This window comes from Oculina patagonica, chromosome 10 (assembly GCF_052425735.1).
Source record: "Oculina patagonica isolate OP01 chromosome 10, crgOcupat, whole genome shotgun sequence".
In the NCBI taxonomy this organism is placed as follows: Eukaryota; Metazoa; Cnidaria; class Anthozoa; order Scleractinia; family Oculinidae; genus Oculina; species Oculina patagonica.
Window position 1 is genome coordinate 3,623,439 of NC_135767.1, and position 13,956 is coordinate 3,637,394.

The 13,956-nt window shown below is 38.0% G+C and overlaps 3 protein-coding genes across 3 annotated transcripts in view; all 3 read right to left on the bottom strand.

Annotated features, from left to right (window-relative positions):
- LOC144628600 (complex I assembly factor ACAD9, mitochondrial-like) overlaps positions 1-1,212 on the bottom strand; it is a 29,374-nt gene extending 28,162 nt beyond the window's left edge. Inside the window, exons 1-2 of the mRNA XM_078486719.1 lie at positions 994-1,212; positions 24-120 (exon numbers count right to left, since the gene is read on the bottom strand). Coding sequence (XP_078342845.1) covers positions 24-120; positions 994-1,131 — 235 coding nt within the window. The 5' untranslated portion in view covers positions 1,132-1,212. The remainder of the gene's footprint in view (positions 1-23; positions 121-993) is intronic.
- Positions 1,213-5,127: 3,915 nt separating this feature from the next.
- Positions 5,128-6,934, bottom strand: LOC144628821 (uncharacterized). Its single transcript, XM_078486935.1, has 3 exons — positions 6,921-6,934; positions 6,188-6,293; positions 5,128-6,002 (listed from the first exon to the last, which is right to left on the bottom strand). The coding sequence occupies exons 1-3, from the start codon at positions 6,932-6,934 to the stop codon at positions 5,472-5,474; spliced, it is 651 nt and encodes a 216-aa protein (XP_078343061.1). The 3' UTR covers positions 5,128-5,471.
- Positions 6,935-7,633: 699 nt separating this feature from the next.
- On the bottom strand, positions 7,634-11,853 carry LOC144628637 (large ribosomal subunit protein eL20-like). The gene is made up of 5 exons (XM_078486779.1): positions 11,803-11,853; positions 10,465-10,644; positions 9,500-9,629; positions 8,473-8,582; positions 7,634-7,783 (listed from the first exon to the last, which is right to left on the bottom strand). Exons 1-5 carry the CDS (start codon positions 11,818-11,820, stop codon positions 7,691-7,693), a joined length of 531 nt encoding a protein of 176 aa, XP_078342905.1. The 5' UTR covers positions 11,821-11,853; the 3' UTR covers positions 7,634-7,690.
- Positions 11,854-13,956: the final 2,103 nt, after the last annotated feature.

The following is a 13,956-nucleotide window of genomic DNA, read 5'->3' on the forward strand; positions in this document are numbered from 1 at the left end:
ATGTACATGTTTAATGGATGTACCTTTTTCTTCAAAATACTTCTCAACAGGTTCAACAAGCATGGTAAGTGTCTCTCGCTGCTCTTCATTCAGTGGATCAGGAAATGGAAAAACTTTCTCCTACAAATGGAGACAAAAAAATGAGAGTCATAGTCAACAAGAGTTGAGAAAAAGGGGAAGCTAGTTGTACAAGTTTCTTGCAACCCTTCTCAATAATCTGTACACTTTTTCAATATTATTATTGACTTATCCATTGACTGATTGACTGATTGACTGACTGACTGACTGACTGACTGACTGACTGACTGACTGACTAAAAAAAGTTCAAATGTTAGTTGTTTACAATTCACTATATTCGTGAACGATTGATTGATTCATTCATTCATTTATTCATTCATTCATTCAAGAATAAACTTTGGCTCACATATTTAACCTTTCACTTTACATGTATATAATTTTATGAGGAAATGTTATAATTATTAGTAATAGTTAAAACAATTTCCTTTACAGCACTCTAGATTAGCATAAGGCAGTAAGTCATTCAACATTTTAGAGATGCTCACTCAAGTTCTCTGTTCTCGTGACTTTCATTCATCGCGTGTTTAGCACAAAATATCAACAGTACGGCATGTTTCATGTACTGCTTTCAATTTATGCCCATATTTATTTTGCACCCTTAACTTTTTGTCGAGAAATTTACGTAAGACTTCACTAAATCTACGCAGTGAAGATTACAGGCTCAAAACACTTGATCTTTGGCAAATATCTTATTAGCCACGTGAGATTATTGAGCTTTACCACAAAACAACTTCTGAAAACACAAAAGATTACATAACTTTAACTCAAATTCAAGATTATATCGTAGTATTTAGCTAAGTAAATAACTTTCTTTTTATCTTATCCCATTAAAAATTATAGTGGTGATATAAACCTACAACACAAGACAATTGTGAAAGCCTTATAAAGACCCGGTAAAATAGAAATCCACCATACCTTGTTGAAACGTCCAAGAAAGAGATCTTTGGCAAAAGTTGAAGTTGGTTTCGACGTATGAAGTAAACACCGAATCAATGTCGTGTTCACAAGTTTACAAGCGCCTAAAACTTGCTTACCAGCTCTTAACGACAGCATATTTGCAGGGGTTTACGTCGAATTCGGTCAAAATATTCAAAATTATTTACATCGCGGCATAAAATACAAATACAAGTCACATTGAACGACCTTCATTAAAAACTTTACCCCAGTCTTTACTGTTTGTGCGCGGTTACTCAAGTCGCCAAATATGGTTGTCACATTGAATGACCTTCATGAAAACTTTGGACCCTCCCCAGTCACTCCCCTTTCTGCGCGGTCACACAAAATGTGAAGGCGAGAAACTGTTGTCGATTCACTAAAATGAAAGATAGGTGAATAAAGTTCCCAAATAATGTGCCAAAAAAATACAAAATTAAAATCAAGGATTTCTAAGCAAATTTGTAGCGTACAATTTTATATTCTAGGAACACATTTCATTTTGACTCACTGGTTCCCAGGCTCTTGGTGATTAAATTTGACATATTTTAAAATCTTTCAGTAGATTTACAAAGCTGGACATATTTGTTAGCATGAATATATTTGGTTCTCAGTTTTGAATCCTCCAGTAAGATTTGCATTTATATTTTGTTCTTAGGTTTTTGCTTTTGACTGATGTTTAACTCCACAAAACATTGGCAGCAACGAACACTTTTGTGCAAAAGAAATTTAAACTTTGATTGACTGTTAGTTAGCATTCTCTTTCCTCCAGAGGTCTCTTTCACGCTGCCATGGCCCCTGACAGATTAGAGGCTGCACAAAACCCACACACCCTCCTTCTCCCCCTTTCTATGTATAGCTTGGTCATTGATTCTAGCTCAGAGATGCTATCATCCCTACTTTGACCCGCATGTTAGCATGGTTAAAAAAAGTCAGTAAGCTCACCTCCAATGGCCACTGACTCAGACTAAGCAATACCGTCACTTGCATCTAAGCGTAAACACTCCACGCCGAAACATGATCTAAGTGGGTATTAAACTTGGCATGATTCGCCATCAAACATTGAAGTTTAGCAGACCGTAATGGCAACATTCACGCTCAAAATTCTCACCAAAAACACTGAGTAGAGGAGAAATATTACACTGGAAGTGATTTAAGTGAACCCGCAAATGCATATTGACACAGATCAGGATAAATTTTTTTGAAGAAGTCTTCATATCCAAGCTTTCCGCCATTTCGAAACCAGAATCTGTTGAACTTTCGGTGCAAAAGATGCCGTTATGGCCTGCCAAACTTTAATGTTTGATTACTTACCATGCCATGTTTAATACCCAATTAGATCATGTTTCGGTGGCAAGTGTTCACGCTTAGATGCAAGCGACGGTAAAAGTCTAGCTATGGTGATGGAAGAAGGGGGAGGGTAGGGATGAAGAAACACAGCTATAAATTCAAAAGAAACTGTTGTGCTGTGAGTTGACAGGCAGGTGAAACATTTAGCTGATTATCAACTGTAGGTTGAAAGGTAAATTACCGTAATGATTCGATTAAGCGCCCTCCTTCCAATAAGCGCCCCCTTCCAAATAAACGCCCCCTTTCGAATGTGTTTTTGTCAATAAGCGCCCCTATTCCAATAAGCCCCCCCCCCCCCCCCCATTCTAATAAGCACCCCATTCATATAAGCGCCACTATTGTGGATAACTGCCCCTACTGAAGTCATCGACGCCGACTAGATAATCTCATGAACTTTCACCGTACTGTACATGTATATAAAAACTGCTGAAATGAGCAATTCTTTTAGAAGTAACCTGAACTTTCAACAATTTGTTATTGTTACAGTTTCTATTATTGTTAGTTATTTTAATGGTTATTAAAATTGAAGAGCTCCCGACAAAAACGTCCCCTGGACTTTCTGACTAAATCGAACGTTATCGAAACAGCTCCAAATTGCGCATGCAGGTTTGTTTACGTGTGCTTAACACTGTCCTGTCTTTCATTTCACTGGTCTTTGTTTCGTTTTTGAAAAATTACACATGCAAAAAGACAAGGTTTTTGCTCGCGCGGCTTCTTTTGTCTTTTCTTTTACAAACGATAAACAAAGGAAACCTTTTGTTTCTCAAAACGATGAAGTCAGCTAAAGTTTTGGGATTACAGGCCTAGCCCTAACCCCTTAGCTTAACCCTAGCGAAAAAAGCTTAACCCTAAACCCCAAGGGTTAGGGTTAGGGTCTGACGCTAGGGTTTCATTTCAAATTTAGGGTTAAAAAGCTAAACGGGTTAGCGTTAGCGTTTCAAGCGGCTAGCTTTCACTGCAGTCTGCTTGCGGTTAGCTGCTTTTTGTTGTTTCGGGCAAGACTATTGTAATCTGTTACCGTTAGCTGTAATTTTGAGGTGAAAGTGAAATAAAGACTGATTGTTGATTGAATACGTTTGCTCGTGTTGTCACATTATACTAGTTTTGCTTTCAGTTAAGTGCCGCCGGCTTGCTCTCACTTCTATCTCCACTACTTACATCATCACACATCTACAAAATCCCGCGAAAACAAGATAAACTAAGGCACGAATCGATTGATTGATTTATTGATTGATGAATATTTAATGAGGCACGGAAAAAATGCGCAATTTGGAGTTGTTTTGATAACGTTCGATTTAGCCAGAAAGTTCAGGGGACGTTTTTGTCGGGAGCTCTTCAATTGTGTTTTGAACATTTGGCTGTTTCTCAAAAAAATAAATAAGCGCCCTGTCCCAAATAAGCGCCCTGTCTGTATAAGCGCCCTCCCTTGAGGTGCCAAAAGTAAATAAGCGCCCCCGGCACTAAATCGAATCATTACGGTACATGTAAATGTCATGATGAAATTGGAAAGCTTATGCTTCAAGCAATAGTCCTTAGACAGAGTAAAGTGACACTGACTAAAGGCCATCACTCCAAACATGGTATCCGCGGGTTTCGCCCAGAACGAGTTTCGCCCAGAACGTGTTTCGCCCAGATAGAGAATCGTTTCGCCCAGACATAGACTCGTTTCGCCCAGACCGAGACTCAGAGATTGTCGAGACTAAGGTCCTATTCAGATGAACCCGGTAACCAGGACGAATTTTGTTTTCTGTTCATATGTGGGAAATTTTGAGAGTCCGAACTGAAAATGGATTATGGACGACCGAAAAACTCCCTCCCAGGCCTCTGGCCTATTTTCTTGGAAAAGCCAGGCTGCTAAGCTTTACGAACACGAACGATTTTCTATTCTCCTTGCAAGCGCTAGCAAAGGCAAAATCTCTAGAAAACAATAACATTCCGACTGCAAAACAAGTAAATGTTTGATATAAAAAATATATCTTTTTCACGTGTACTTTTACTTTTAAGCTTATAACGAAATGAAAAAGCACAAACGTTTTAAAGAATAAAATTTTATTCTTAGGACTAAAACCTAACTTTACAATAAATATCTTTATCAATAAATAGAAATGCTTGTTATACTTAAGACGGAATCCACTAGGAAGTCGAGTAATATTTATTAAAGTTGGACAAAAATCAATTTCCAGAATAATTTAAATCCTATTGCGTTATTTCCTACCCTTAATAAAAGGTAAAGATGTAAGTAATTATCCGTGATAACACCAACAACAATTTCTTATCAGAGTCTGAGAAAATGAATTTCAAAGTTCACAAGGTATGGGCAAAATCTCACGTGTAGCCATTTTGTAAATTCGTCTTAAGCGATTCAGTGGAGTTCAGCGGAACTTCAAAATGTGTTTTCGATGTGTGGTGTTGTTAGAAAAGATTTCTTTTGATAAGATATTTGAAGCAGTAACAAAAAAGTTTGCAATAAGGTGGAAATAATTCTGGTACAACAATTTCTTATCAGAGTCTGAGAAAATGATATTTAAAGTTCACAAGCTATGGGCAAAAGCTTACATCTTTTAAGCGATTCAGTGGAATTCAGCGGAACTTCAAAATGTGTTTTCGACGTGTGGTGTTGTTAGAAAAGATTTCTTTCGATAAGATATTTGAAGCAGTAACACAAAAGCTTGCAATCAGGTGTAAATAGTTTTGGTATATAATTTTGTCCAATAACTACTCGAAGTCCTGGCGGATTTCCTCTTAATCCCTTATCCTACAACTTTCTTAACTCATATTTTTAGCCTACATTTGAATTCTCAACTCCTCAACTCATAATTCCTTATCCTTATTAACAATTCCTTTTCCTACAGATGAAAAAGTACAAACGTTTTAAAGAATGCAATTTTAATCTTAGGGCTAAAACCTAACTTTACAATAAATAACTTATCGATAAAAACAAATGCTCGGTATACTTAATCCCTTATCCTACAACTTACTTAACTCATATTTTTATCCTACATTTTAATTCTCAACTCCTAAACTCATAATTCCTTATCATACAACTTCATTACAACTTAATTCTTCCTACATTTGTATTCTCTTAACCGACATTAATCCTCCTATCCTATTTAATTTTTAACTATTGGTCCATTGACATGGGAACAAGCCTTGAGAAGCTGAACTGCTGACCTTTGGTGGTTGGCGTACTGTTCCCAGTAACTTAATATTTTCGCTTGCACGGAGCGATACTTTTTCTTTTGTAGTTTTGTAAGTTTTCCTTCTGAAACTAATCTAATTTGAAGGGCCACAAGGCAGGCTTCCTTGTGCAGTAAGTGAATCAGCATGTAAAGAGGCATCTGGGCTCTACCTGAGGCACGTCTGTTTAGGCCATTATGCCATCCTTCGACGTCATTATTCGTCCGGATCTGCTTCTTGTATACACTCCAGCAGGAGGGAGGCCAGGTAGTGCTCTGAATCCACGTGTTGTCGACGTACTCCACGAACTTCTGCAGGGGTTCAGTGGTGGCTTCCACCTTAAGACGGGTGAACATTGCTGGGATTTCACTTGCAGGCAGGAATGGTAAGGCCATTATTTTTCGGAGATACTTGAAGGTGCCATCATCTGATTGGTATGATGCTTGAAGCCCAAGGTCTTGAATCTGTAATGAAAAAAACAAAATGGTAAGCAAATGCTCAAAAAGATTGGACACACCTTCCAGCTTCAACTACCAATTTGATATAGTTGAATTTATCATGGGTTAGGTAACCAAGTCTCAGGGGTGTAATATTTGTGATTATATTCGGTTAAGCGGGAGCGAATTAGAATATAGCTTATTTTACTGACCTTTCTCCACAGAGCTTGTGTCCAATGGAACACACAGCCTTTCACTGTCACGTCTGGCAGGACTTCTTTGAGGCAGTTCCACAGTGCTTTTTCAAAGTAAATCAGTCTGGAATGTTGATTTACAAAACGGTCAGAATGAAATAAACGTGGCGGTCAAAAAGCTCGTAACTGATTCTTGCGTTCTTCTGTTTTATGTGCTTCAACTGTATAAAGGCAAGCGCGTTTTGAATAAAGCTTTTGTGTCTAGCGAAGGTGAGATTTTTTTTCATCATGGCATCTTCTGTGTTTTAATGCTAAGGCACGCGCGTTTTAAACTGACCTATTTAGAGTTTCGAGTAAATCAGTCTGGAATGTTGATTTACAAAACGGTCAGAATGAAATAAACGTGGCGGTCAAAAAACCTCGTAAGCTCATAGTAGGAATGTTTAGTTTGATTGAATGCAAATTGTCGAGAACTCCGAACTATGTTTTGATTTATAACTTGTTGAATACCACAGTTCATGCATTCCTCCACACATAAGCTTATGTTCTTTTTAGTTGACTTCACTGCCTTTCTTTAAATACTTTTTTTAGCTTCACTATTAAGATCGATGCTGATTTTAGTTTGATTCAACTTAATATTCATTAAAGCCAATCGATTAGCTTTTTCGTGTAAATGAAACTACGGTTTTCAGGTTTGTGAAAGCCTGGGTTCCACTGTTTCGTATTCAATATGGCGACCGTGCTTTAATACGATTGAAGATTCATGTATTGCATTTCATTTTGTCGAAAAGGAGTATTAGCAACTAAAGCAGAGTATAAGAGGAAGAAGAGTTACAAGAATAAGGTAGTTCGTGCTCCATCGTCCGTGAAACTGATATTATGTTCGTTTCAACAGTGAAAGTGATAACTTGTTCGTTTCAACAGTGAAGTGATAACTTGTTCGTTTCAACATTTCATGGTCTCAGGTCAAAAAACTTCATTATGTTACGGACGTTTAATATTTAGGTTGAAGTTTTTTGAGTTAGATTCTAGACGTTTAAATTCTGGGCGAAACCATTCACATTCTGGACGAAACGAGTCTATGTCTGGGCGAAACGATATGGGCGAAACACGTTCTGGGCGAAACTCGCTATATCCCCAAACATCAGCCTTCTAATTACCTTTATAAACTCACAGTCAAGATAATTAGCTAAGGATGTAAAAGACTGTCAAGCAAAAATTTACTTTCCCACAATACAATATCCAAGAGATTCAAGCTAAAAAAATCCACACTAATGGCATGGCACTACAGCGATATGAGATGCACCTCTGAATATGCATAGCACATCAAAACAAAATAACAATCAGAAAAACTTCATAAATCTCTGAAGTGCTATTTCATATAAAATTTTTGGGGTCTTGTATCTCTAGCCATTTAAAGAGAACGACAGCGAATATGCAACAAGAAAATCAACACAAATAAAGTACAGTGTTATGAGATCAATTTTATTTTTTGCTTCCCAGTGTCATTTTTCATCATCTTTAAAAGAACGTATTGGGACGCTTGGCCACAAACTTGGACTTAAAGTGAGACTTAATGATACGATGCGGCAGGGGAAACTTGATCTTTGAATTCTGTAAACAAAAACAACAAAAACATGAAATGAACAACAAACTTTTGTCCGGCTGTGGATTATTTTGATGTGAAATCTACTCTAGCTGGAATCATAAAATTAATCATAATTCTAAGGAGGTTGTATTTTGATTTTGATATCACAATAATTTTGCAGTAAATGGACACTATGCTGTGGTCCCAAAAAAGCCTCTTCTACAGTTTCTGTTATGTGACATTAAAGCTGGTTTATTCATGGAAGTTGAAGAATAAATTACATGCCCCGGGTTACTTGAGGTGCCCTCAAGAAATGTTCTTTATTTGGTTTTATCCCCCCTTTCGGGAAATTCCAGTTGAGGTTCATACTTTCCTTTTAAAACTTTGGGCTTTTGAGCTCCCCCCCCCCCCCAACTGCCTTCACCTACCTAAAAACCCCATCAGAATTTTTGATGGATATTTTTTTGGGTATGGATATTTTCTGGAACTACACAATTTAGAATTTCAATAACACTGTACAATTAGATGCAGTGAATGTCAATAGGCAGTTTCTGAGTTCATTTGCCTCTGTTTCAAAACATTTCACATGAAAATGAGTTTGAATTGGATTAAAGTGAAGGTGCATGAAGAACACATTTTCATATGAATGTTTTGACACTGAGGCAAAAAACAACTCGAGAAAGGTCTATTAATTAACAAGCTAATATAAGCTTACATGCAGCTGCTTCACATGAGGCCTTCTGCACTTGCTGGCTGGGATCTCATCAACTTTCATGATCTGAATGCTTGACCCTCGTGCACGGTGACGAGCAGCCATATCCCGGTCTGTGCATTAAAAAAATAATGATCAGAAGGTTATTACAGTAACTTGTTATAAATCAAAAGCTTGATTATTAAGGTAAGGTGATTTACACATCTCATATTAGCTGGATTGGTAAAGGATAGAAGCATGTCTAATATATATGGGGTCAGCTTGACATTAAACAACTTTTGACTGTAAAAAGTTAAGACTGCTACCTTTTTAGTGCTAATGGTTTGCAGGGTTGTCAAAATAAGCCAGCAAGCGGCGCATTTTACTGGCCATTCCGAATACTGCGCCGGCTTACTTGGAATATTAAAAGGTCAGTTCTGAGTGTGTGTTATCAACCCACTGACAACCCTGGGTTTGAGATTTTATATTATTTCTAGCCCCCCGCACACAATTCAACCTCACTGTGGACCCCTTACACTGATATGATGATAATGGTTGTTTTAAGAACTAAGAATATTAATTTTAGTCCTCGTATCCAATGTTTGAGAGTGACTGTTGGTCCTTTTGCAAAGCCAGTATTTAACATTGGAAACTGCACTGAATGCACTGAAATCTCTTCAAATTACATTTTTACTCAAATGTGTTCTTGAATAAAGAATTTTTGCATTTATGAATCCATTTGTGCATGGATAACACCCGTGGAACAACTACCTTATTGTTACTTATTTTCCGCGGGAACTTAATTTTGCGAAAATGAAACGGGCATACCGTCGCTTGCATCTAAGCGTGAACACGAGCCGCCGAAACATGATCTAATTGGGTAATTTAGACGTCCTGTGTTTTGACCTCTCTTTGTCCACATCCCACAAGTGACTAAATAAACTTGACTTTTTAGTCAGTCTCTTACAGGGGGTTGGACTGAAAGCTTATGTGAATGCTTGCAGAAGGTTCAACTGTATTTTCAGCTTGGGACTTGAATACTCAAACTTACAGCAGGATGTGACAGCACTAGCCACTGTCAAGTCACGGTACTCCCTGTACATGTTGTGAGTTCCACTGCGAGAGTCGTAACGCAGCCAAACACCAAAGTTCTTGATCCTCAGAGGTTTCTTCTCAAAAACCTATTTAGAAGAAGTGTAGAGGTTTGAGACAAAGTTAGTTAACGTAGCTAAGAGATTTTTCAAGGACATAACTTATACAACAAACAGCTATTTTTGTAAGATAAGGAAGACTTTTGTAAGAAATACATAGACCGTATTTACTTGAATACTGGTAAGCGCTGTGGCGCATATTAAAGTTTTTGCGCTCCAAGTGTGGCGCTTATTGCTCGCCACAAAGAATCTAATCTTTTACAGTAATTGAAATTAGTGTCTTCTGATTGTCAGTATTCGTCTCTTGATGAAGAGAGAAGTCGCGCTAGCTCTGCTGGCAAAGTTCCAGCCTTCACAACATTTACAGAACTATGTATTGTAAGAATGTTGGATAGAAAAACTAATGGGCGAGCAGTGAAACAATCCCTTTGAACTGCAAAACATAGCTTTTGATGGAAAGAAATGTCCAAGTTTGTTTTAAAGTTGCTTTGAAGTGCTGTTTTTAATTCCTCAAATAAGCACCATATCGGGACTGCGGCGCTTATTCAGGGGCGGCGCTTATTGGGAGGCGGCACTTATTCGAGCAAATACAGTACAGAGTACAGGCATATCCTGAAAAATGTTCTAAATTGGCAAGAAACATGTCCTACCAAAATGTTATTTTCTTCATGCAATCATATTATAAACCTCGTCAGAATAACAGCTATAGTCAGCTGTACATGAAAGCAAACAGACCTCATATGAAAAATACACGAGGTGTGATACTGGTACATGTACGTGTACGTGTACACCACATTAATAACCGAATACAGTACGATAATCACAAAATCAAGCTGCATTGGCAGAATTATCACAGCGCACAAACCTGTTTGCAGGAAACAACTTCTCCATGCGACTTCTTGATTTTCTTCAACTTGGCAACAAAATACCAGTATTTTGATTTGGCTACAACCTCGTCTGGTGCAAAAATCCTCATTTTGAAGAGGGGTGGGGAGGGGTTCTTTTCAGAGGGCAGTGCCCTGCCAATGATTTCATATTCTTTAACCTGGAAAAGATGAAAAGTTAACAGAAAACATCAGAAGAGCAGAAAACATTTCTCATGTCTTCTTCTTTTCACGGTACAGTGAATCCCTATAACCCCATCCCTAAATATTATAACTCGAACTCCCCACTAATTCGAACCTTTACCAATTCCCCTCCAGGTTGTTTTCCTACTAATTTCACCCCTGATAACTCGAAACCCAGATATCTTGAACCTTTTACGATTTCCCTTTAAGGTTTGAGTTATCGGGATTCAACTGTATAAATTCCGCGGCCTTACAGCGTTTACCAAATCTGTAAAATAGGGCAAAAATAACTCAATTACTGCTTAGGCAGCCCATTATTCTACCAGAATGCTATCATATCTACAATTACCCACTTGAACACCTCAGCCCAGTTGTTCAAAGAATGATTTATGCTGTCAACTATATAAATCGCTGTCCAGTGGATAGCATAAATTATTAGTTTTGTTGACACTCATTCACTGGGTAGCGATTATTCCAGAGTATAGCTTTATGCAGCCTCCAAGGCAAATTACTTCTAATCTTTCCCTTTACAATTTTGTATATACCAAGACTTTTATAGGTTAACAAAAATGATTAAGTATGTGTTATATTAAGCTTAAGTTGCATGTAATTATTTAGAGATTGTATGTACTGTCTGAGGAATTATGAAAGTACCCAAGACTGCACTGACATTCAATGGTAGAAGAACTAATTTTGACAAAGAATAGCACGTTCCAGAACTTAAAATCTATATTGTTAACTAACACAACTAACGCCTCAAAGAAACTTAAACTGTAAAATGCCAAATTATGTGCAAGTTTGTGTTGAAATGGCTCTGTATAAAAGTCACTACTTGTTAAGGAATTTACGTCAGGGGTAAGGGTTTGGCTGAGATCTATTTGCGAGGCTCTTGTAAAGCACAAATGCAGAAATGAAAATAAATCAAAGAAATATTAAGGATCGTAACGTGTCGCCATAAACAGACAAAATCCCTACATCGAAAAGGGTACAACTATCATAGGGCTAAAAACAAGGAATTTAGCGTGAATCCGCGATATTATAACAGCATTAGGTTTTCTATGGTTTACTCTTGATATGAAAGATTGAATTTATTTGCTATAAAACAAACTAAGCCGGCTAAATTCAATCTTCATTACCTCTCCGCGGATTTTCATTTTGAACACGAGGGAAGAAGAGAAAGAACTCGGCGCTGCTGGGGGTAATATGGCGTCGCGCAAGGCTTGCTGGTACCAGACTCGTACCCAGTCGTTACCGCTACGTTCGAAGAGGTTGATGGGAAGGACGTAGAAAAAATACCGTATTTTCTCGATTAAACGCCGGGCCCCGAATAAACGCCGGGTCTCCGAGCTAGAGTTTTAAGTAAGCCTTCCAGGCATTTATTTGAGGTGTAATATGCTTTAGGTATGATGGCAAATTACGTTTATGTCACAAATAATGATTTAAAACCCTTCTTTTATAAACATTTTGCTCCAGTAAACTGCACCATTCAAATAAACGCCGGATCCACGGAGCCAAGTTTGAAATAAACGCCGGGGGCGTTTAAATGAGAAAATACGGTAAGTTCGTCCTTCCCTTGATGCCTTGCGCGCTGCTGAACAAGCAAGAGAAGCGACTGGGTACGAGTCTGTGCTGGTACTTCGTTACCAATCTCTCTCGTTTTCTAGCACAGGACAACCAGGCGAAAGAATCCTTCGAAACCGCAGCACAGAATTTACTTAATAACGGAGTCTGAAAAATGAAATATAAACACTGAAAATTATGATCATGATCATAAGAATCATTTACCACCAAAAGACATCAATTAAAGCTTTCTACAAACCTGTCTCATGCCTTTTCAGTTAGTTTTCACTTACTCAAACCGGGCAAGGATCTCATAAAGAAATAACAATAGCAAATTAAGCTAGATCTTTGCGAATACAGGTGTGAAATAGCAGGATCAGCAATGAATTTAACAAACAAATGTTGATCAAACAGCCGAGGTCTTTTTCTTTTCAGTTTTTTTTAAGGCACAGTGTTTCGGTTGGGCTGAAAACTTTCCTTCATCAAATGCTACTAAACGGCTGAGTGACGAAGGTTACACTTAAAGTTAGTTTTCACTGGCCTAGGCCTGCGAATATTGCCACGTGATGACTTTAGAGACACTTGGTCCAAACGTACGAGAGGGTTGGTGCCTCAGCAGGATGGCGTCCGAATCGGGAGGTCAACACACCTAAGTGAGTTCCACGCTTCCTTTTAGGGAAATAGGAGACATGTAACTGTGTAACGCTAGGGGACCGGGAGAAACAAGACTGTCTATTTTTCTTGTTGACTACCCATTAAAACAACGCAAAAAATAATAAGTCGTACTAGGTCAATTTTTGAGAGCTCGGAAAACTGCTGGTAACTTGCGCGCAAACAGGTTTCCATGCTAAGGGTCCCTGGCTCGATATATATCAATACGCATTAACTGCTTCAACGGCCTCTATCAAACTGTACATGGTACCGTTACCCAGCGTACTTAGCGGTCTAATAAATTACACAAACTTGACGAACCGTATTTCAAATGATTTATTTACAAACTGTTTTCTATTTACACAAGTTTTTATTTCACATAAGATTTTTTCAAATAAAAGCTAGAATAGATTCTGGTTTGGAGTTTCAGCTTTATACTTTTCCTTCCCCTTTTAAGTCAGGGATGAGGAAGATTAAAGGTAGGTATGGTCTTGGAGAATTCGGAGCGAATATAAGACTAAAGAGAAAACTCAAAACTCAGATACCTGTTTTAATTTGTTGTTTTTTTTTCCATTTCTTGACTGCGAATTTGTTTTAACCAACAGCACTAGTCGGAATGACCAAATTTCCTTCTCCCTTTCATTGTTCAGTTCATATCTATACGCTATGGTATTTAAAACGAAATCTCTTCCCTGAAACTTAACTTAACTCGTGCATAATTAGAAAGCGATTGTATTACTGCAATATTGGGCGCAATGCTGTGCGTAACATTTTTAAAGGTAGGCGCCTCTCCTCATTTAATACAACTTATATACAGTTTGTCGTATTTAAAACAAGCTTACTTTGTGACCTTAGCTTAACAGAATTAATAACATGGCGGGAGCATTAGTTTGGTTGTACGTTTGAGTTATGTGATTGGCTTACAAAAATTTCGTGCAAAAGTTGTCAACCAATCAGACAGAGCGAAGGTATTGTCTTCTCGGGCCAATCAGACGCACGACCAAATCCAGACGTGATTTGGATTACCTGAATTTTCCCGCGCTTGCAACCTGTGCGTCTCTGCTCCCTGACTACTTGTT